Source organism: Coloeus monedula (genome assembly GCF_965178545.1).
Source record: "Coloeus monedula genome assembly, chromosome: 3".
NCBI lineage: Eukaryota > Metazoa > Chordata > Aves > Passeriformes > Corvidae > Coloeus > Coloeus monedula.
In genome coordinates, this window is record NC_138783.1 from 119535504 (window position 1) to 119559505 (window position 24002).

Sequence of the window (24002 nt, forward strand, 5' to 3'; positions counted from 1 at the left end):
TAGATAGCTGCTGCAGCAAGTGCTTTTCATTACGTACCTCCCCCTCTCAACCCAGTGCTGGTGGGAGAGGCATGGGGCCCCCGTGCTGCTCTGCTACGTGTTTTCTGTTATTTGGGGTGAGCTGCACATTCCTCACATGCTTTGAATGTCATGTGGAGCCCTGGGGAATCCTTAGAGGAGTGGGACATACAACAAGAAATCTGGAGGAGATTTCTAGCTGTGACAGCAATCAGGCTCCAAAACACCCTTCCAAACTGAGAAGGACATAGAAACAAAAATCCCATCTGCTTTCACATGAAAGCCTGCTGAAGTTGTGAGTGATTACAGGATGTTGTATCTGTGACAGCTAAGGATCAGACGCTCACAGACCCAAGAAGGGCTGCACACTGCCTTCTCATCCTTTACCCTGGAAATCTGACCTCCACTCCCTTCCTGGAGTGCAAATGTGGTACCTTGTACTAAGGACAGGAAAGTAACCTCCCAGCCTGCTCTGCCCCTACCCCCTCAAAACAATTTGGGTCTGTATTAAAGCCAAGATGCCCAGTTCATGTTTCAGTGTCATCTCAGAGTTTGCAGAGAAGATTGTTATGGATATAGAAACATATGACTGAAAGGACTTCCTGGGATGGCTGGAGGCACTGACCTCAGTGGCCATTCCCCAACTTGTTGCCATGCATTTTATTCCACAACTTTCAGGCTGCCAGTGTAATTGGAAATCCTGCAGGTTCTGAAGGGCCAGCAGGGCAGTCTAGCATTCCCTGTAAGTTTTAACCTGCAACTAAAGCAAAATATAATTTCCAGATCCCAGAACTACGACAAGATCAACAAAATGATGAACAGTTAAGAAAAGCGAACTTGAAACAAAGGGAAGCCTTCATGCCTGCAGAAGCTGAACATATATCTTGAATACAAATAGAAATACCGGAGCTCCCGTATTGTTCTGCATCCCGTGCTGTAACTGTGGTCGCTGTGCTGGCTACCTCAGAATCTGCCAGGAATCACCTGGAAGGCAACACTAATAAAATACAGGTCAGAGAAACACTTTCATGTGGTTGTTGATTAAGTAGAGCACTGGGCTGAGGACTGAGCTTTATGGTCCCACTTATAAATATACATACTGACCATTCTCTTTAAAACTGACATTCTGAGATTGTAACTTAAAGTGAAATACACTAATTTGTGGATTGCAAGATGTGTAGAGACACTGAATAGAACAGCACGTGCAACACCCATGGCATCTCACATAGCTCAGACTACCACGGCTCCTCTGTAACTCCCAGTAAAAATCCTAAAGAGCAGTAACACGAAACATTCACCACGGCTGCCACTCCTCCAGCCCTGCCCATTTGTCCTTCGCCTGGGAGCTCCAGTTTGGGTCTCCAACACAGCCATGCGGCACGCAGTCATTAGTGCCATCTCCACTCTGAATGCAGCACAGGCGACAGAGCCTGGGCGCTACTGTACAGAACCCTGCACCGTCGCACGGAGCGCTGTACGGAACAGCGCACCCCGGGACAGAGCCCCGAGCCCGCTCCCCTCGCCGGGGCCGCCGCCGCACTCCGGGCGTACCCGACGGGCGGCTCCTCCTCCTCCCCTCCGTGGGGCTCCCGACGGGCGGCTCCTCCTCCTCCTCCTCCTCCCCTCCGTGGGGCTCCCGACGGGCGGCTCCGCCTCCTCCTCCTCCTCCTCCTCCTCCCTTCCGTGGCGCTCCTGACGGGCGGCTGCGCTCGAGGTTCCCGTGGCGGCGCCGGCAGTGGCGGGGCAGGCCCGCGAGGGGGCGCGCGCTTCGCGCTCTCTGCGTCCGCCGCGGGGCTCCCGCTTCCGGTCGGCGCGGCGTGCGCGGGATGGGCCGTCGGCACCGCGAGTGACCCCCGGGCCGAGAGTGACCCCCGGGCCGTGAGCGAACCCCGGACTGTGAGCGAATCCCGGGCCCCAAGTGCGCGGGGAACGGCCCGGGAAGCCTCGGCCCAGCTGCTTCGGAGAGCGAGGGGAAGCGGAGACTGGGACGGAGGGGGATTCGACGGCGGCGGGCACTGCCGTCCCCTCCCGTCGGAGCCCTCTTGGCGCTGCCCGGCCCCGCCCTCCCGCGCCGGGGGCCCTGTGCACTTCTCGGGACACGATGTTGGTCGGAAGCGGCAGCGCCGTGTCATTGTCCCGGCAGGTCCAGGGCACCGGCGGCAGCAGCGCCGTCAGCAAGTGCTCGGCGGCAGCGCGGGGCTACATCCAGGACCGGTTCCTGCGGCTTCTGGCGGGGCGGCGGCGGCGGCGAGCGCCGCTTATCCACCGGTGAGGAGCGGGCACTGCGCCGGACCTTTCGCTGCTCCGGCTGCTGAGCCCCGGTGCCCGGGGGGCGTGGGAGGGTATCTCGGACTGCGGGGGCCCAGGAGTGACAGGACAGGGGGAGGAATGGCTTCAAGCTGAAAGAGAGTAGGTTTAGGTTACGTATTAGGAAGGAGATCTTCCCTGTGAGGGTGGCGAGGCCGTGGCTCTCGGGTTGCCCAGAGAAGTTGTGGCTGCTTCATCTTTGGAAGTTTCCAAGGCCAGGTTTGACGGGGCTTGGAGCAACGTGGTGCTTGGAGCACCCATGGCAGAGGGGTGGAACGAGAGTAGCTTAAGGTTCTTTCCACCACAAATCCCCATGCTCAGAGCTGTCAGTTGTGCAAGGCACATATTCTCAAACATATTTTAAGCAAACTACGCAGAGTGGCAGAGTGGCAACGTGCAGTGCACTGTCTCACAGTCGTGTAACCTTGTTAGGCTGTTAGTATAATGTTACAGGGCTTCTGGACCAAAACTGAATGCTTTGTCCTGAGTAAAATGTGCCACCAGACTGGTTCCTAACTTCAGTGTTTAATGCTGCTGAAAACTAATTAATATTTGAAAACATACTGATAATGTAATAACATCGATAGTTTTTTCATTAATTCCCCAGAATGTTACAATTTCCATAAGGTATTTGGTGGCTCTGGGAAGCAATATGTTTTGAATCAGTGGTGTCTGACCAGGAGGACTTCTCCAGAGCTTTGTATGACACAAGCATGTTTTAATGTATGTTTGCAGAGGGCTCTAGGCTGATGTCGTGGAATTTACATAATTCGAGGTGACTAGTTTAATGCAATCCAAATGACTGTGAATTGCCAAAGGAGTTGCATTCAGGGGAAAATCAAACAGTGGTGTTCAAGCAGAAGCTTGCAGGCCTATGAAGATGAGTGTGGCTCATCAGGAAACCTGCATTGGCTTGTCACACAACATTGGCATGCCAAGCTGAATTCACAGGGAGGGTTGTGTATTGCATTTATCAACACTGTCATCAATTTTGGGACATCTTAGACTGTCTGGTGAAAACTTTGTCCCCATGAGGCATGAAGATGATAACATGCTTGTTAAAGGGGTGATAGGTGCTGGGATATAGCCAGGTGGATGTAGGATGAAACTAACTGAAAGAGAATGCCAAGAAACAAGAGGCAGCAATCCATGCCAGACTGCGGAAATGGTAAATGCTTTCTGGGAGTTAGACTGACTTAGTTCTGTTCATTCAAAAACCAAAGAACGGAATTCCTCTCCTAACTTTGCTTTTCTTCCCTTTTTTCTTCCCTTCTCACTACATTAGCACACACTCATTCATTCTGTTGTTGCAGCATATGATTTGGGGCAGGAACTCGGGTATCAACCATCTGCATTGTAGGGGAGCATCCTCGCTGTCTGGATTCATACATTTTCATTCAGCAAATATTTACTTATGCAAAACAGAACAGGTCCAGCTAGGATATCTGCACATTTTCTCTGGGTTACCCATAGTCCTGATGGGTAATGTGCGCACTGAGTGCAGGAGATCTGTATTTATTAGCAAGCTCTAGAGATGACAAAATCATCTCCCAGTGCAGGTCTATAAACAGGGAGTTGTTGCGTAGAAGCTGAGAGAAAAAGATGTTTATTATTTTTAAATGAAAGTTGCCAGTGCTGGAGAAATCGAGTCCCTGGACAGTGGTTACAACTGAATTTGTTCCTACAGGGGTTATTACATCCGTGCCCGTGCTGTAGATCACTGTGTTCAGGACTTCCTGCTGAAGACACAAAGCCTACCCAGGACACAGGTGCATTTTCTCTGGGGCTACTGGCATTTCCCACTAAATGTGTGTAAAGTCTTTCTGGCATCTGGGCAGTAACTCGCACTGGCATCTGTTCGGATCCATTCCCATCAGGGCACAGAAATCTGACTGTCAGTACTGTGGCTGTCCATGTGTCACTTTGGCAGAAGTATCTGGGAGGGGGCAATATCCTCTGCCTCTTGCAGGAGGTTGCCTGATTTTGTCACTCTACAGATGATATTTAATATTTTTCGCACCTAGGTGCTCAAGGTGCTGCTAGAGTTGAGTATAACTTTTTCTGATGCTTTCTCTGCAGATCCTATCTTTAGGTGCTGGTTTTGATTCCTTATACTTCCGTTTGAAGGATGTGGGTCTTCTGCGCCACACTGTGGTATATGAGGTAGACTTCCCAAATGTGGCATGCCAAAAAGCCACTCTGATCAAAAGAATGAAAGAGTTGTCAGCACTGGTGGGAGACACTGGAGGGGAAGGATTAGGTATGGCATTCATGGAAGATTTCTTTTGTACAAAATGTTTAGAAGAAGTAAACATAGCTTTAGCCTTCAAAAAGTGACAGATTATAGTAGGGGGACTATGAAATTGTAGATGAAAAGCACGTTCATTTTATGAAAAAGTTGAAACAAATCATTTGTAAGCATTGGGAGATAACAAGAAGCCAGGATTTGTCAGGAGCTGATTATACCAAACCAAAGTCAGGTTTTTTCTGTTACAAATTCTGAAAGGGTGTGTCCAGCTTTTGAGTTCACTGGTCCAAAAACAGTGGCAAACAGTGGCAAACTGTAGCATGTCTAGTGGGAGGTGATGAGGATGATGAAGTGATGGAGTAGGTGATATAGGAGGGGAGGCTGAGAGAACTGGGTTTGTTCAGCCTTATGGGGAGGAGTTTGGGAGGGAGGTTAGTCTTAACAGCAGTCTTCAGCTTACCTATTGGGAGAGGTTAGAAAAGACAGAGCCACACTTTTCTTGAAGGCATAAAACAAATAGTCAAGGGACAATGGTTGAAAGTTGCAAAAAAAAAAAAAAGGAAATTCCGGTGATGTATAATGAATGCTAAGGGGCAAAAGGAGGAATGTAAAGTATCTGGATCACTAGAGGTTTCTCCTGCATCTGTTTTCCTCCAGGATTTCCTGTAATGCTCTAGATGATAATGCTGTAGAAGGTGAAATGTCATAAACCTGCAGGAAACATGGGGACTTGCAATAAGATGAATGAGAGTGGGAGTTTGACATAGTACACAGATGGTCTGGAAAACATGGAATGAAATGCAGTAGGGACATATGTAAACCACAGCGTTTAGATGGTATTAATCAATTTAAATACAGATGGAAGACAGCTATAGAGTGTGAGTTCCTGACTTCCAGGTCTTAGTGAGTAGCTCTTCCATGAACTTTTTCATTTTCTTCCTAAATCCATTCACATTTTTAATATTGGCAGAGACCTGTGGCAAGGAACTCTGTCCATACCAAGAATCTTCAAGTACTCAAGGGAAGGTGTCGGATAGTTGGAATTACCCTATTCCCTGTGTCCAGAGGTCAGGAAGGAATGGATGGACAAGTTAGAAGAAAGTAGAAGGGAACACTCTGAAGGACTTCTGCAAAAGGCCGTTTTTTTGCTCCAGAAGTGTACTTTGAGAACACTGTAGGTTAACTGTCCTCAGGACAGATACAGTTGTTGGGTTGCAGAGACAGAGTAGGTGATTTCTAAAGGTACTTTACAGTTTGCTTTGTTAATGATGTGGTTTTGGCTGAAAAGGTCAACAGGCCATAGCTTACCATATTCTCATGGGGTACAGAGGTATAATAATACTTACAGATCATAAACTGGAACTTATTTCTGAGGATGGTGATCTGTGAGTCAGGTCCTGGTGTTTGCCAAGAGCTAGCATGTGCAGTTTCAGGACTCAGTACCATTATACAGAAATGAAATCTGTTTAACAAACAAACAAACCAAGCCTAAGAAACCTGAGAACAGTTTTCTGATTGTGAGGGAAACCACTGAAATTATACCAAAGCAAGGGTGCTTTCTTAGCCTAAAGTGAAAGGTGTATAAATGAGAGCCCTTTAGGTTTGATTTTGAATTACAGTGGTTCTAAAAAATTCTCTTAAAGTAAATATAATAAAGTTTTCTTGTTATAGTAAGTGTAGTTCTATGAGAATTATATTATTTTTCGTAATTCTATGAGAAATCTGTAGGTGAAATTTGCATTAGGAGTAATGGAGTTTTAGATTTGCAGTTAATGGATCACATAGCACTATCCGTTCATGGGTTATTTAATGATGGGGATTTTCTTGTATCTGTTTCAGAGAAATACAGTTGATGGATGTAGTCTTGTGAGTGATTGCCTGTGGGTTTGATTTTCATGTTCATCCCTTTTGGTCTCAGTATTGCAGCAGCACTATAGTGACGTTGTATCATTTTTGTCTCCCAGGAGCCATTACCTTTTCTGGAGAGGATTATAAATTACTGGGAGTGGATTTATCAGAGCTGTCTGAGCTGGAGAGAACCCTGGAGGAAGCGGGACTGAACAATGAAATCCCCACCCTCTTCATCGCAGAGGTGGTGCTCACGTACATGGAGAACACCAGGTCAGCTGGGTTCTCCTCTCTTACCCAGGTGGTAAAGGGAAAACAACGAGCTTCTTTCTGAGTACATCACCTTGGGCTGGGAGATGTGTTCTCTTGAAACTAAAGCCTTGTAAATTCTGTGGAGTCCCAAATAGCTCCTTACATCATCATTATGATGATGTAATTGATGTCCACACGATAGCCTAAAAGGAAGGAAAAAAAGAAGGAAAATCTGAAATGAGCAATTGTAAGGTTTTTGTTCTTCTCATGCCCTGAATTGTGTGTGCAGATGGGGAGGAGACGCTCATGAGTGCCCAGCACAGCACTCTCATTTGTGTATTGCCACTTGTCAGAATGCCTTAATAGCACCTTTATGGTGTTGCAGGAAGATACACTGCATCTGTCCTGTGATGGGTGTGCCCTCAATTTAATTTCTTATGCACAATCTCCCAACAGGTCAGATGCCTTGATTCAGTGGGCAGCAGAGCATTTCCCTCAGGCATGCTTCCTGGTGTATGAGCAGGTGCACCCAGAGGACCCTTTTGGATGTGTCATGCAGCAGCATTTCAGCCAGCTGAACTGTGCGCTGCGCTCCCTGGCACAGTACCCTGACTGTGAGGCACAGCAGAGGCGCTTTCTGGAAAAGGTACGCACCTGCAGCTCAAGGGCATGCATGAAGCATGATTCATCTGAGGAAGATTGGAACACCAAGTGTTTGGTCAGTTATGGGCTGAAGCCTGAAGCAAACAGGGCTGAGGTACTGCCTTTTCTGGTAGCATGACTCATCATTAGAAGGTGCTTCCAATTGGCTTGCACCCTACTGTCTCATATGGGCTTAATGGGTTCCTCTGTGACTTTTGATGCACTAAATTAAGTTTTTAAGAACTTTACAGATGAGAGATCTATTTTCACCAGTTTTTGGGCTGCTCTTGCTTTATCTAGACAGTCTTAGTGGCTTATGCAGGTGTTTAATTTAGGGTCTTTGTTTTCCTGTGGGAAGTGAGTTTCCGTCTTTCCAGAGGTGATGACTTTGAGGGATTTGTCTTTTAGGGCTGGACTGACTGCAGTGTCATGGATATGAATGAGTTTTTCACCTGTTGTATTCCAGAAGATGAGCAGCAAAGAGTGCAGACTCTGGAGCCTTTTGATGAGTATGAGGTAACCCTCCTTTATTCTGAAGATCAGGGACCTGGCTTTGATATCATAAGGTATCCGCAATTTCTTATAGTTGCAATTCTGTACGGAGCTGCTGAGGCACATGTGTTCATGGAGGCAGAAAGGACCTTGGATCAGCTTAGTTTACACAGAGGCCATGGGGAGCTCCTGGTGAAGCAGCATGGGAAGAAGTCTCTCCTTGATCTCAGAAAAGCTGCATGTTCCTTCCAGTCTCTCAAGGAGACAGGCTTGTCATAGCAAACTACTTGGTAGTATAAAAGAAGTTGTACATGGTAAAAGTTGGCATGGATTCAAGGGACAATTACTTTAATGAAAGAGAAATCCATTAAGGATTACTGAACACATAAATATACTCCTGATGTGCTGCTCCTGACTGCAGTTGGTTGAGAGCATTCCTGGGGAAAGCAAATGCACTTGTCCTGCTCTCTTCCATTTCCATAGACTACTCCATTGTTTGTCACTGTTGGATACAGGTTACTAATTTCTGATTTTTTTTTTTGTCTGACTTTATACAGCCATTCCTGTATTAATGATTGAAATTCAACTATGACTCTATTCTTTGCCATTTTTATGTTAACTGCTGGCAACATTTCCAACTATTTGAAGTCTAAAAGTGAAGATAAGTGCAAGATAGTAACTTTGAGCTAAATATCCTGTGGAATACTTACTAGAAGTTTCCCGTTTGATTTTATGGTTCTCTGTTTATAATTCTAGAAATCTAATAGCTGTAGTATGAAAACAATTTAATGTGCTTGAATTTATTTTGCCAACATGGTAGGAGCTGCTCTGCTATATGAATGCAAAAGTGGTGACTGAAAGTGCTGGCAGATTTGTTAAGTGGTTTAGAAATGTCTGGTAGAATTGTTGTAGGCCATTGCTCATATAGTGAGAAGGTAAAGACTTGGTGAAGACAGAGGAGGTTAATGTGTGTGAGTCCGAGCTGGAAATGTGCACAGGAGTAAACGATGTGATAACAGAGAGCTCTACAATTAGCCTTTGAGAGAAAGATTAAGTAAGGTCCAGGTCTTATTGGAAACAAACTTGGTCAAATTAGATAAGAAATGTAAAATAGACACCCAGTGTGGAGGGAGACCAATTTTTAGAGTAATTTGCTTAGGGACTAATAGTGGATTCTTCCATTTTCAGTATTTACATTAATTTGTGGATGTCACTTTTCAAAAGATGCTTTTTACTTCTAATATGGGTTGGGGCAGTGAAGCTGATAACATGAGTTCTTGTGCCTAAATTCGTGTTTATGCTTGCTAATCACATAGTTGGCTGAGTATATCCTAGCATGGGAATGAACACACTCAATTCCCTAACGTCCATAAACGCCAGGGTGAACTCTCGTTGCTACTGGCTTCCTGTACGTTCCTTTTGCTTGTGCTTCTGCCTCAGAATGATTCCAAGGCCAGACTGAAAATTATGTATTATTGTCCAGCACGGACCATGTTGCACCTCTGAACATTTGTGATTTCTTTGGAATCACTTATATTCCATGAACTTTAAGAAACCTTAATCCCTCTGGTATAAAGATCTCACTCTTTTTTGTGATCAGAACTGAGAAGCATAAAGGGAAGTTGATTCCAAAAAGAAAAACCTTCGCATGCAACATATAGTTAAGCTATGGGATGCATGTTGGACACATTAAAAGTTTTTGTGAGTTCAAAGAGCAACTGGATAGGTTCATGGATGAAAAATCCATCAAGGATTGTTCAATACAAAGACACAATACAAAACTTCTTGCTTTGAAGATCCCTGGGCTGTAAATTTTTGAAAGGTGGAGTGAGCAAGGTGTTTACCCACCTGTTCTTTCTCTGATTCACCCCTCTGATTTTGACCGTTGCTGGAAACAGTGCTAGGCTGGGTTGGTATTTGATTTGGTCACCCTGGCTGTTTCTGCTGTTTGCTCTTAGATTTTGAGGGGGATTGTTTTTTTGTTTGGGTCTTCCTTTCTTGGCTTGTTTGTTTGTTTATTTGTTTTTTCCTTTGGGCTTGCTACAGGAATGGCATCTGAAATGTTCTCATTACTTTGTGTTGGCTGCGTCAAAGGGGATGGAACCTTCCTGGACTCCGTTGTTACCCAGTATGACAGGTACACACCAAGTAGTTTTCACAGTGTTCTTTTATCTCATGCAGGCTTCTCTGAGAGGTTTTAGGAGACATTGAAACCCTGGGAGGGGCGGATGGCGTGCTGCTGTCTGGTAGCTTTCTTCACTCCTCCACAATGGTTCTGCTGTCTAAAGCAAAGCCAGAGCTGTGGTTCTGATCACTTCCATTCTTTCAGTTTATTGAACCTCCCAGTCTGAACAGCTTGTCATTTTTTCATACATGAGCTCCTCCAGTGCATGGCTGCAATGCCAGCCTACCCTCCTGTTTTTGGGATCTCCCTTTCAAATTTATTCCTGGTTGCCTCCGTACATGGCTCTCTGAACCACTCTCTCCTTCCAGCTCCAAAAAGGTTGTTCTGTTTTCTTTACTGCCCTGTCCAGCAGACCACTCGGAAGCCTGTCATGAAGCTGTGCTTTGCTTTGTTATCCCTTGTGGGTGCAATTGTACCTGTAGTATTTAAATCTGTATGTCACTTCTTTTAGATGGGAGAAAAGTGGTACAGCTGGGGAAAAGGCAAGACCAAGATTGTGTTTCTGAGATAAAAATTATTTGGTGGCAGTAGCAGTCCAAGAAATTCCTGGTTTTGTCTGTTTGTTTCCTTTTTCAGCGTAGAAAGCAGAAGGTTATTTATAACCTGTTTTATACCACTAGTCTTCACAGTACAGCACCACAAGTAGTTCTAGCTTCAAGAGAAAGTTGAAATCTGTGTTCTAGGGAGCAAGAAAAGCAGCTGAAAAAGGATAGGGCGGGATGGCCGTTGAATCCATGTGTTGTGTCTCAGCTGGATTTGAAAATGTAGTGAAATTGAAGCTAAATGAATGCGGGTGTGGTTTAATGTACTGTGTGATTGCTGGTGGTCCGTAAGTTAAATCCTTGAAGGCTCCTAAAGGCGTAGTATCTGTCCTTAAATTAAGAAAAACAATCTGACATTTGCTTCATGGTTTTTATTACAGTGAAGACATTTGATTCGTTAGAGACAGGAATAGGGTCTTTCTGCTGCTGTCTCTGTTGTATTCAAAACTGATAGCAAAAGCCTTCAAAGTCTGGTAAATTGTCCATGCTTAGATATTTTTTACTGGGAATGCAAAATGTATGTCTCTAATAGCAATAAATGCCCCAGTTATCCTCTCAGACAGACTTGGGTCCCAGTTCAAGAGAGTGCAAGTACTAAATCTTCCAAAGAAATCGTGGTAAGTATATTTTGTGACATGAAAAAACTCCTCCGTCTTTAAATGATCAGTCTGTAAAAAGACATTTAAACCCAAAGAGATGAAATTTCTTACTTCATCAAAGGGTCTTGTACAAAGCAACGATCAGTACAGGAAATTTTTCGGATTATGGCACACAAAAAATGGACTGCAAGCTGCTCCTCCTGCACCTCATCATCTCTTACAACACAAGAATAAAGACCTTGATTAAAACAAAGAAGGCGCAGATTCCAAACTGATTAAAAGAAAACAATGTGTACAGTGTATAGGTGAGCCAGAGTCCTGTGCTAAAAGTTTGTTTCATGCTAAGAGATACAATATTTAGAGAGAAAACATTTAGATAAGTGGAAATACTGTCCTATAGTAGGACCATTCGAATTAACAGATTATTTGTCATGCTTCAGAATGTTATTTCAGTGCGTCTGTGAAGATAGGATCAAAGTCTGGCAAGAAACTTTGAAATCAGCTTCCAGGTGTTTCTCCTTTTTCTGCTGTTCTGTGTTGTTTGTGTAGCCAGATATGGTGGTCCTTTTGAAGGTAGTGCAGTGGTTCATATCTTGCTGCAGCAGTTTAGGACACTGCAGTCTCTTGGCCAGTCTTACGTCCACCTCATGAAAGCAGTCTCAGAATTGCCAGGAGCTGAGTGAGCAGGGTAGAAGTTACAGTTGGTAAAGTAGTAGTTTTAACCATTACATCCTGATTTCTAGGGCATTTCAGATTATCTGTGTGCACTGTCAACTTACTTCTCAGTTTTTTTCTTCTTGAAAAGATGAATGGTCATCTTGAAAAGATGGCGTGCTTAATCTCTTACTTAAAATGTAGTCCTTGGTTTGTATTTGTGCATAAGTTCTTTGGTTCTCTTTGGCTTACAGTTCCTCGTCATGCTGGTCCTGTTGGGATGGCTGGGAGTGTCCCTGCAGCAGTATGTGCAAGGCTCTCAGGAAGTCCTGGCCTGAGACGTTACGGTCACCACTCCGTTCTTATAAAACCCGGCGTGATTCTTACCACGGGAGGCTTTGGGGAGGAGAATGGACAACACTGCCGCATGAGAAATTTCCATGTACTGAGTAAGCTTGCAGGCTACTGGAAAGCTGTCTGTGTGACACAGAATATTCCTGATAAAAGATGGGGTGAGTTCCCATACTGATGGCAAGTACAAGATATCTTTGTGCTAAAAGTGAAGGAAAGTCTAGTGAAAAAGTGATGTCATGGCACAGTGATGCTGGCAGTCACAGAGATCTGAAGGTTCTGGTTGCTAAATGCCGGATCCTGCCCTTTGGTCACCACAGCTCCATGCAGCGCCCCAGGCTGGGGGCAGAGTGACTGGAAAGCTGGAAAAGGACCTGGGGGTTCTGTTTGACAGTGGCTGAATATGAGCCCAGGTGGGCAAGAAGGCAAATGGCCCCTGGCTGGTACCAGTCTAGTGTGGCCACAGGCCCAGGGCAGTGATTGTCCCTGTCTGCTGGGCACTGCAGAGACACCTCGAGTGCCTTGTCCAGTTCTGGGTCTCTCACAGAAAGAGGGACATTGAGGGGCTGGAGTCATAGAATCATAAAATGGTTTGGGTTGGAAGGGACTTTAAAGATCCTCTAACTCCAACCCTCTGCCATGGACAGGGACACCTTCCAGTAGACCAGGTTTATCAGAGCGTGGTGTAGAACATTTCCAGGGATGGGGCAGCCACTTCTCTGGGCAAACTGTGTCAGGGCCTCACCACCTTCACAGAGAAGAATTTGTTCCCAATATCCCATCTAACCCTGCCCTCTGGCAGTGGGAAGCCGTTCCCCTTGTCCTGTCACTCCAGGCACTTTTCCAAAGTCCCTCTCCAGCTCTCTTGGAGCCCTTTTAGACACTGGAAGGGGCTCTGAGATCTCCCTGGAGCCTTTACTTCTCCAGGCTGACAGCCCAGACTCTCTCAGCCTGGCTCCAGAACAGAGGGGCTTCAGCCCTGTGATCAAGCTAGTAGACTGAACTTTTTCCAACAGCTCCATGTCTTTATTGTGCTGGGGGCACCAGACCTGGATGCAGAACTCCAGGTGGGGTCTCAGAAAAACAGCTTAGAGGGTGAGAATCATCTCCGTTGACGTGCTGGCCACGCGTCTTTTGATGCAGCCTTGGACATGGCTGACTTTTGTGCTGCGAGCATGTACTGCTGAGTCATACTGAACTTGTCCACAAACGCCCCCAAGTCCTTCTCCCCAGAGCTACTTTTTGATTCTCTGACCAGTCTGTATTTGTGCTGGGATTGCCTCAGTTTAGGTGCAGGACCTGGCCCTTGGTCCTGCTGAACTCCATGAGGTTGGCACAGTCCCACCTCTCCTGTCCAGATCCCTCTGGATGCCTCTCCCTTTCCCTGCAGCGCATGACCACACCAGACAGCTCCTTGTCATTGGCAAATGTGCTGGGGGTGCCCTCGATCCCACTGTCTGTGTCACCTACAAAGATATTAAATAGTGCTGGTCCCTATGGAGACCTGAAGAGCAGCACTCATTACTGGTCTCCACTTGGACCCTGAGCTGGTGACTGCAGCTCTTTGAGTGAGACCATTCAGCCAATTCCTAATCCACTGAATGGTCCACCTGTCAAATCCATGTCTCTCCAGTTTAGAGACTGCTTACTGGGTGGCATAGTGTCAAATGCTTTGTACAAGTCCAGGTAGATGAAATCTGTTGCTCTTCCCTCATCCACCACTACTGTAAGCCCATTGTAGTAGTGCTGAGGGAACTGGGGGGGGCGGGGGGGGCTCAACCTGGAGAAAAAGAGGCTCAGGAGGAAGCTTCTCACTCATTACAACTACCTGAACGGAGTATGTAGCCAGGTGGAGGTCGGCCTTTTCTCCCAGGGGACAAAGGACAGGACAAGAGGAAATGGCTTCAAGCTATGCCAGGGGAGGTTTAGGTTGGATATTGAGAAAAATGTCTCTAAGTAAAGGGTTGTCCATGCCTGGCACAGGCTACCCAGGGTAGTGGTGAAGTCCACATCCCTGGAAGGATTTAAAAGCCATGTGAAAGTGGCACTTGGGGACATGGTGTAGTTTTGGCCTTGAGAGTGCTGGAGGAATGGTTGGACTTGATAATCTTTAAGGGTCTTTTCCAACTAAAATTATTATAGATTTCTTGGAAAAAGCATCCGTGTGAACCATGACATTTTGTATCTCCACAGGTGAGAGGTTGTACCATACTGTGTCTTGTCTCTCAGACACTCTGGCCCTGGTCGTAGGAGGACGAACATCCCCATCGAGCACAGGCTTGGGAATGTTGTGGCTAAAGTTCCCCAAAACTTGTAATGCTTCAGACCCAGATGACGTTTCAGTGGAGCCTGTAAGTGTGCAGCCTGCTGCTGAAGCAGCAGCTTCACGTTGGAGACACAGCACAACTGAAATGACATTTAAAGGTAAAAAGCCTGGAAAGAGTGGAAATGGCTGTAGGTATGCAGGATCTTGCACTTGACCTTGTTGAACTTCATGAAGTTCGTACTGATCACTCCTCAAGCCTGCCAGTAGGAAAGAAATTAAGAGGCTTTGAGATCTCTTCTTGACACTTGAAATATGGTAATTTTGAATTTCGCTATCTACATCCCCAGTGGCAAGTAGGATTGAAACCTACTGTAATCTGCTGTAATCCGTTCTGGAAGACTGATTCTAGGTGATCATCTATGGCTGAAGTTTTTCATACTCGATCATGCCAGAAATAAGTTTTGCTCTCTCTGAAGGACATTTTTTTGGGGAGTAGGTTCCCTAGCTCTTTATCCAGAGGTCCTTCAGAAGAAATGTTACTTTTCTAGTAGCAATTGACAAACACTCAGTAGTTGTGAACAGCTCTAGAATTAAGTCCTGCAATAGCAAGCTGAAGGTTGATCCAGTAAAAGATTCTGGTTGTAAGGGGCAAAAACTTAAGCAATGGCATTCAGGAGCTGAAAGCTAAGGTTGCCATTCCTGCAGCTGGCAAGCAACCCTCCAAGGGGAGCAGAAGGGAATTGTTAAGCAGTTGTTAGTCTAGTCTGGAGCACACTTTCCATTTGTGGAGCAGTCTTTAATTAACACTGTAGCTTCCAGTCACAATTTTATATCAAAAAAAGCAAATGCTAAATGGGTAAATAAAATTTCGTTAATAATACATTGGGTTTTGTCTTTGTCAGGCTGTATTGTTTCATCTTATTTTTGCCTTGATACTGCTTTGTAGCTGAAGAAAGTGATCAACACTGGTGTTACCTGATTCAGTGAAAGGACAGGGCATAGTGCAGTGAATGCATGTCCTTGACATCTACCCAAAGTACTGTTGCACCCTTTTTGTCAGCTTCCCTTCTATGCAAACAGAAATTTTTGCTTTTGTGACATACCAGATTCTAACTTCTCTTACGACCTGGTTGTCTGTTTCCACAGGTGAGCAGTACCTGTTTGTGTATGGTGGCCGCTCTGCTCTGGAGCCTGTGCTCGGGGATTGGTATTTCCTGCACACTCCAGAACTCTCCTACACTGCGGTGAGAATGTACTCCATGGTGATTAGAGTTAGAACTGACTTCTAAACATCCAGCCTTTTATTCTTCTGTGGAGAATACGGTCTCTACAGAATAGTGGAAGTTGGAAGGGACATCTGGAGGTCATTAGTCCAGCACTCTTGCTTAAAACAGGTCTAACTAGAGCAGGTTGCTCAGTATATTGTCCAGGTGGGATTATCTCCGTAGATGGAGACTCCACAATCTCTTTGGACAACCTATTCCAGTGCTTGACCACCCTGTTAGTACAATATGAGGGGGTTTTATGTTTAAGTGGATTTTTTTTCTATGTCAGTTTGTGCCCATTGCCTCTTGCCCTGTTGCTGGATGCTACTGAGAACATACTGTCTCTGTGTTCTTTCACCTCTCCCATCATGGACCTGTCCAGCTGTGTGCTGGCCATTTTTGCAGAACGATACTGTTAGAGACAGTATAAAAAGCTTTGCTAAAATCCAAACCACCTCCATATCTGCTGGTTTGCCTCAGTCAACTAGATTGCTGAACATGTCATAAAAGGAAATTGAGTTAAAGAGGACTTAACTCCCTTGTTTCCTTACTGGCCACCAGTCTGATGTAACCCTATTTATTATAACTCTTTGAGCCCAACCTTGTACATAGCACAGTTATAGGATGAGAGATGCATAGTTGCAGGAGGTCACAAGCTAAACATGAGTAAGCAATATCCCACTGTTGTGGGAGGCCAACACTGTGTCTTCAGATACGTACCCAGAAATGCTATCTGGTAGACACATGAATTGCTTCTTTTATTTTCTACAATGTTCCTTATCTCAGCAGAACTACTGTAAAATACCCAAAGCTGATTGCTGAAAAAGAGGTGGACAGGGTGCCATACAGCTGTATAGAGGTATGCAGCAAGAGTGACCAGGCCACATACCTCACAGGGGAAGGTTTTGAAGGACTTCTAGCTATTGAATCTGGAGAATATTCAAGATAGAAATAAATCTTCTAATATCTAAAATACGGTTGCAGAGAAGACAAAAATTGTTCTCCATTTTAACTTTGAGTAGTACAGGGAATCAACTGGACACTAAGGAAAGCTATTGATCTTGAAGCTAGCTGAGTCTGCAATAGACTGCCTAAAGAGGTGAGAAATTCTTGTCACTGCAGACTTTTGGAAACTATTATATAAACATCCATCCATCCACGTGATAACAGATACAGTTTCATTTCTTTTAGGGGAAGGTATGGGCCAAGTGGCCTCAAAACTCTACCACTTACTTGCTGTGATATTCCTTTAATGCCTGATTGCACTTTTTTTCCTTTAGTGCTTGCACTAAAGGTTTTCTGTCTGGATTTTAGTCCAGCAGTTGAGCTTTTATCCCACTCTGTGGTTTGAACAGCTGATCACCAGCTTTGCTGGTCACTGCATTAGTCTATGTGTTTGTAAACAAACTTGTAGTTCCCAGGTGTATGTCTTGAGCAGAAAGCAGCATGCAAGAATACAGATAAAGTTACCTCTAATAAATGTGTGGAAATAAACCCTCTAAAGACTGATTATATTAAATGTACTGAGGGCCAGAGATAGTGTAAATGGAAGCACTTAGCAGTCCCTAGAGGAACATATGGAGAAGGTTGGGTGTCAAAAAACTCAATCACAGAGGAAAAGGTCATTTAAAAGCCTGGACATTAAGCAGACACTTAGCTTGCCAAACTTCAGCCTTGTGTTTTTTTTAGATTGCTGTTGAGGGTCCAGTCCCAGAAAGCCGCCACTCTCACAGTGCCTGCAGCTGGGAAGGAGGAGTGCTGATCGCAGGAGGTCTGGGAGCAGCTGAGCAGCCCTTGGGTTCAGTTTTCCTTCTGAGGGAGCTTGAACATGGCTTTCAGTGGCAGACAATAGAGACACACCCTCCTCTTGTCCCAAGGTAAGCAGAAGGCATTCATAGCATCATAAAACAGTTTGATTTGGAGCGACCTCTTAAGGGCCAACTGATCCAATCTTCCTGCCATGAATAGGGGCATCTTCAACTAGACCAGGTTGCTCAGAGCATTCAGCAGAGAATCTTCAGCCTGTGTCTACCAGCCTCCCTTGCTAATGGAGTTCAATCTCATTTTGAACTCATAGGTATTCACATACTGCACATGTGCATGAAGGAAAGCTTCTGCTCGTTGGTGGAGTATGGTTTCATGCATCCTCTGTGCCAGGCATCACTGTCGTTGACTTAATGACTGGTCTCTGCTTGGACTATGTGGTTAATGTGGTAAGTACTGAAAGTTTTCTTTCAGGGTAAGCAGTGTCCTATGAAGGAACGAGGTAACTTTACATAGAAGAAGGATCTACTTCCAAAGTGCTCTTACCCAGCACGGAGAACATAGCAGCATTAAGAGAGGGAGAGATGGAATGTGCAGAAGACTGGAGCACATGGAGCTGCTCTGTTTCAGACAAGGGGCACCAGAACTGAAATGGATGCAAGCATAGTCACTTCAGGATGTCTGTGGAGGAAGGGAATAGATAAACCAGAGGCTAAGTTAGTGTTTATGGAGGTCTGTGGTATAATTTCATTGAGAACTTCTTGGTGGCAACTGCAGTGTGCTATAGCTGCTGCCTGAAATATGAGAAAAAAAAACCAGCATGAAAATGCTGGAAACTCCACTGTAACATAAAAGCTTCCTGTAAGGATGATTGAACCAGATTGCTCAGAGAGGCTGTCGTGTTTCCATTATTGGAGATATTTGAAACTTGACTGGGCAAGGTACTGATAAGCCTGCTTGAGTTGAGCCTGCTTTGAACAGGGTGGTTGGACTGGATGATGCTCGGAGAACCCTTCCAACTTTTAACTATTTGGTGGCTTTCTTCTATGAATCGCTGAAGAACAGTCATACAGGTGGTGTCACACAGCAAGGTTTTGGCATACTGTGGGTAAAGCTTGGTCTACGTCTCTGAGTAGCTCTCATCTCAGGTAATACTACCTGGAGTAAAAGAAAGACATGGATCTGTTGGAGTAAATCCACAGAAGGGCCACAAAGGTCATCAGAGAGCTGGAGCTGATCTCCTGTGAGGATGCACTGAGAAAGTTGGGGTTGTTCAGCCTTAAGAGAGAGAGAGGGCTCTGCGGAGACCATAGAGCCTCTTTCAGTACTTAAAGGGGGGCTTTTAAGAAGGGTAGGGACAGACTTTGTAGCAGGGCCTGTGTGATAGGACAAGGAGTGATGGTTTTCATCTAAAGGACAGTAGCTTCAAACTAGGTATATGGAAGGAATTTTTTATGAAGAGTATGGTGAGGCACTGCCAAAGGCTGCCGAGAGAAGCTGTGGCTGCCCCATACAGAAATGTTCAAGCCCAGGTTAGATGGCGCTTGGAGCAGTGTGGTCCAGTGGAAGTTGTCCCTGCCCATGGCAAGGGGAGTGGAGTGAGGTGGCCTTTTTTAAGGTCCTTCCATCCCAAACCATTCAGTGATTCTATAAGAACATTTCTGTTGCTTGACAAGTTTTTATTTATCTTTTATGTAAAGCAACAACATTCTTTTGATAACTGTATACATTGAACCTGTCATTGCTGAAACTGGAATTTGTGACAGGTCAGTTTTTTATAGTGGATGTGTGCATCTGGTTGACCTTGCAGCATTTTGCTGAGGGTATAAAGCATGAAACGTGCTTAATTGTAGCTTAGTTTTCAATTATTGTCTGTAGCAGAAATTATAAGTGGCCTCATATCCTTTAGATAAAATAGACTGCCCTTGCTGGACAGCAGTGAGGATGGGTGCAGTGATAATGAAGTTGTATCTAAAAGAATATAACTCTCTTATTTACATTGAATAAGCGGATACAGATTGATTGGTATCTTCCTTTGCTTATGAGCTGTTTGTTTTGACTTAACGTGAAACTCTCTAGGCTTTTGAACCTACCAGTTACATAGGTAAGCTGTGGAACTCCTCGCCACAGGCCATGAATACCAAAGATTTACATTGAATCAAAAAGTGACTGGCTACCTTCTTGGGAGGAAAAGCATTAAGATTCAGGGAGTACAAAGACATTTTCTCTCATTAAAAAAAATCACTGAACTGCAAGTTGGTGGGTGGGCGGGTATAGTAGAGCAGTACACCTCAGGGGTTACTTGTTCCTGTATTCTCTATCTGGTTTTGCCCACATTTATGGGTGGTACGGTGGACCATGTGAAGTCCTGTATGTTCAAAATCTCCTTTCCTTTTCCAGGAGCATCTGGAGTGGCCATTAATGCTACATAATCATAGCAGTGTCTTTCTGCCAAATGAGAAGGAGTTGTTGGTTATTGGTGGTGGTGGAAACTGCTTCTCCTTTGGGACACACTTGAACCCAGAGCCTGTCGCGCTGAGCCTCAGCAGCATCCTGATCAGTCATTGAGTGGGACCTAGCAGGGCTGAACCATGCTACTGTGCTGTGGGGAGACATCTATTCACTATAGGTCCAAAAGCAGCACAGTGTTTCCACAAAGGTTTTGTATCCAGAATGCGTTTGTGAAGGTGGGATCAGGAGGGACAGTTACAGCAAGGGATTCACACCTGTCTCGGTTTTGGAGGCAAACCTTCAGGAGAAAACACTCCGGCATGAGTGTCCCCTCCGAAGGGAAAAGGGCCTCCCCTTTTCCTCCACCAATAAGACAAGTGGGTCACAGCAAGTGAAAATGGAAAAAAAAAAACCCAAACAAACTGTTTATTAACACACACGCAAAACAGGGTAGAACAGGGTTAAAAAAACCCCAAACCCTCAAAATACAACAAATTCCCGGAGAGGGAACAGACACCCGGGCTTGGACCAGCCGGGGCCACCCCACGGGCTCCCCGGACCAGCGAGGAGGGAAGGGAGGCAGTGAGGCAAGGGGAAGGAAAGGGAAAAAAGAACAAGAAAAAAACTCCACAGAACCTTTTCCCAGCTAGCTGGAACATAAAGGAAACCAAAAAGCAGCACAGTGCTCCCGGCGCACCCCTCCCGAGCCCTGCCGAGACCCGTGGCTCTGGCCCCGCCCCCCGGGTCCATCGTAAAGAAACAGTGTCCTTGGGCACTGAGCGGACGGGTAAGGAATAAAGCAGCTTCATAACGTCACCCCAGAACAACACTTCACTGGCCTTTGCTTTTTTACAGCTCTTTGTGTTCTGTAAATAAAGTACCTCAAAAGCAGCTTGCAGCAGTAGTCCTTAGAGGTGAAGAGCAGTGTGGTTTGGGGTTGGAATGCACCGTAAAGATGATCCTGTTCCACCCCCTGCCATGGGTAGGGAAACTGCTAGATCAGGGTTCTCCAAGTCCCATCCAACCTGGCCTTGAACACTTCCAGGGATGGGGCAACAACAGCTTCTCGGGGCATCCTGTGCCAGTGCCTCACTACCCTCACAGGAAAGAATTTCTTCCCAATATCCGATCTAAACCTGTTTTGTCTCAGTGAGAAGCTGTTCTCCCTTGTCCTGTCACTCCAGGCCCTTGTAAATAGCCTCTCTCCATCTTTCTTGTTGGCTCCCTTCAAGTCCTGCAAGGCCACAGTTAGGTCACACCAAAGCTTCTCCTCTCCAGGCTGAACAATCCCAATCCTCAGCCTTTCCTTATAGCATAGTGATGCTCCATCCTTTTGATCATCTTGAGGTCTCCTCTGGACTGGCTCCCAACAGCCCCACATCCTTCCTATGCTGGGACCCCAGAGCTGGAGGCAGCACTGCAGGTTTGGTCTCACCTGAGCAGGGCAGAAGTGCAGAATTCCCCCTCCCCTGCTGCCCATACTGTTGGATCAGCCCAGCACACAGGGCCAGGGCATGTCCAGGCTCTAATTCACCAGCACCCCCAAGTTCTTCTTGGCAGGGCTGTTCTTGATCTCTTCATCCCCCAGCCTGGATTGATGTAGGGGGATGTTCCTGGTCCGCATGCAGCACAAACACTTGGTCTTGTTAAACCTCATGAGATTCCCACAGGCCCTCTTGGTGAGCTTGTCCAGGTCCCTCTGGGTGGCATTTGGTCCTTCAGGATGTGGAGCTGCTAGAATGAATCCAGAGGACCCCACAGAGATGCTCAAAGGCTGGAGCCTGTCTGATCTGGAGACAGGCTGAGAGAGCTGGAGATGTTCACCCTGGGGAAGAGAAGGCTCTGGGGAGACCTTAGAGCCCCTGACTTCAAGAGAGCTGGAAATGGACTTTGAACAAGGGCCTGGAGTGCCAGAACAAGGGGGAATGGCTTCCCTCTGCCAGAGGGCAAGGTTAGATGGGATATTGGGAACAGATTCTTTGCTGTGAGGGTGGTGAAGCCCTGGCACAGGTTCCCCAGAGAAGCTGTGGCTGCCCTGTGTCTGGAGGTGTTCATAGCCAGGTTGGATGGGGCTTGGAGCAACCTGGCCCAGTGGAAGGTGTCCCTGCCCATGGCAAGGTGGTGGTTGGTACTTCCAACCCAAACCAGTCTGTGATTCCATGAAAGTCTGACTGCAAATTGGTTGTTGGATGCAGAGAAATTGTTAACATTTACTTTGCTTTATTTTCTTCTCTGTTTCTTTTCTCTCATCCAGTATTTTTGGAATTTGTTTCTATTTATTAAATTATCCCACCTTATGAGTTTCTTTGTCACTTTTTTTCCTTACTGAATTGCCAGCTGGGGTTAAAACACAAGACCCTTCCCCAGCTCCATTGCCCTTCTCTAGATACAGTCCAGCACCTCAATGTCTTTATTGTTGTGTGGGACCCAAAACCGAATACAGGATTCAAGGTCTCACCTCACCAATGCCCAGCACAGGGGCATGATCACTGCCCTTGTGTCATGGAGGCTCACGAAATCGAGACAAATCATCTGTTTAAAAGAGATTCTATTTTATGAAGTAGTTAACCTCCCCCCACTCCCAGCAATTACAGATCCAACAACAACTGGAAACAGATTCTTGATGTCAAATGAAATTGTTACGACCTGACTGACTTAAAGAATCCTGAAGGTTTCAGCAGGGCAATGTGGAATGGACGGTCATTGTGCCCAAGGCAGCAAGGGCTCTCCCTTGGGCTCCTGTGGGCTCCCAGGTACCCAAAAGGGAGTTCTGACTGCCCCAGGATGACACACAGGGGGCTCTGCTTGCCCCACACTGTCACAAAGAGGGTTCTGGCTGCCCCATGATGTCACACAGGGGACTCTGCCAGGCTATAAAAGGGGCCCCACAGGAACAGACAGTGGTTGCTGGGCACAGCAGTCTGGCAGTGGCTTGGCAGACAACAGCCTCAGCCTCTGCCTCCCCACCAGGGTTGGATTCCCATCACTGGGACACCGAAGGTCACTGGGGAACATCTTCACCAGCCTGTGCTGCCAGGGACGGTGCCATGGGGTTCCTCAACATCTTCACCATGGGTGAGCTGGTGGCAATCACGATGGTGGTGCTGCAGCTGATCCTGGTCACTGCCATGCTACGGGACAAGTGTCTGTGGGTAGGCGGCCTCTGATCTGCTGTGTGGGCTGGGCTGGGCCATGTGGGTTTGGGGTTGGTGTGGCATGCGTGGCAGGACAGTGTGAAGCATCCTGGGGAGCTCCTCTTGTCTCACCCCTCTGTGGTTCTTGCAGAGGATCCGTCAGAACTCAGAGCATCCAAGCACAGCGAGAGGCCGGCTGGAGGGGCAGAGCAACGTGGACAGGGCACAGAGATCAGCAGACACTGAGTTGCCCCATGGCAGCGCCCCACGCAGTTCCATGAGCTCCAGGAGGCATTTCCCAAGGTTCATCCGAAGCTCTCGGGACTCCCAGGCACTCTTTGAGGAGCACCGCAAGGAGCTGGAGGCACAGCTGGCCCAATGGCGATGGGGCAGGGGGAGCACCAGGGTGGTCCACGCTGATGTGCAGGGGAAGCCAAGGCTGCTGGGGGCCAGAGAGCCTCCCCAGTGCCTTGGAGTGGAGTTGGTGAGGCCAGACATGAACAAGGTGATAGAAAAGGACAAACATAAGAACATAAGACGATGTAGCAGCAACAGCTCCATGATGCTGCAACACAGAAGATCTGTGGCAATAGCCAGGTTGCTCCCTAGACTAGTGGTGATCATGAATCCCATTGTATTGGAAAGCAGCAGCAGCAGCTCAATGGAGCTGGAATACAGCACCAGCACTGCTGCTGGAAGGTTCCTGGGGCAGCTTACTGCCCGGCTTCAGAGACACCTGGAAGCCTTTCAGACACGCTATGTTCAGCGCCGCCGGTGCTTCTCCATCCGCTTGAAGTCTCAGTGGTGGTGGCGGTGCTGGACCCAGAAGAGAAAAAGGGTGTAATAATCATGAGTAGTCAGAGAGGGGTAGGGGAGTAGGGAGTTTCAGGAACTGCCTGGGACAGTCCTTGGGCCTCTCCAGATCCCTCTGTAGAGCTTCCTGTCCTCTGGCATATACACATTCCCAGCCAGCCTGCTGTCCTC

The 24002-nt window shown here is 46.6% G+C and overlaps 1 protein-coding gene across 1 annotated transcript; it reads left to right on the plus strand.

Moving 5' to 3' along the window:
* Positions 1 to 1390: 1390 nt before the first annotated feature.
* On the plus strand, positions 1391 to 20119 carry LCMT2 (leucine carboxyl methyltransferase 2; the record flags this gene model as incomplete). The annotated part of the gene is made up of 14 exons (XM_082277876.1): positions 1391 to 1460; positions 1938 to 2286; positions 4013 to 4094; positions 4405 to 4585; positions 6538 to 6694; positions 7130 to 7319; positions 7724 to 7831; positions 9854 to 9944; positions 12042 to 12299; positions 14332 to 14562; positions 15551 to 15648; positions 17359 to 17546; positions 17747 to 17882; positions 19834 to 20119. 14 exons carry the CDS (start codon positions 1391 to 1393, stop codon positions 19999 to 20001), a joined length of 2307 nt encoding a protein of 768 aa, XP_082134002.1. The 3' UTR covers positions 20002 to 20119.
* Between the last annotated feature and the right edge of the window lie 3883 nt (positions 20120 to 24002).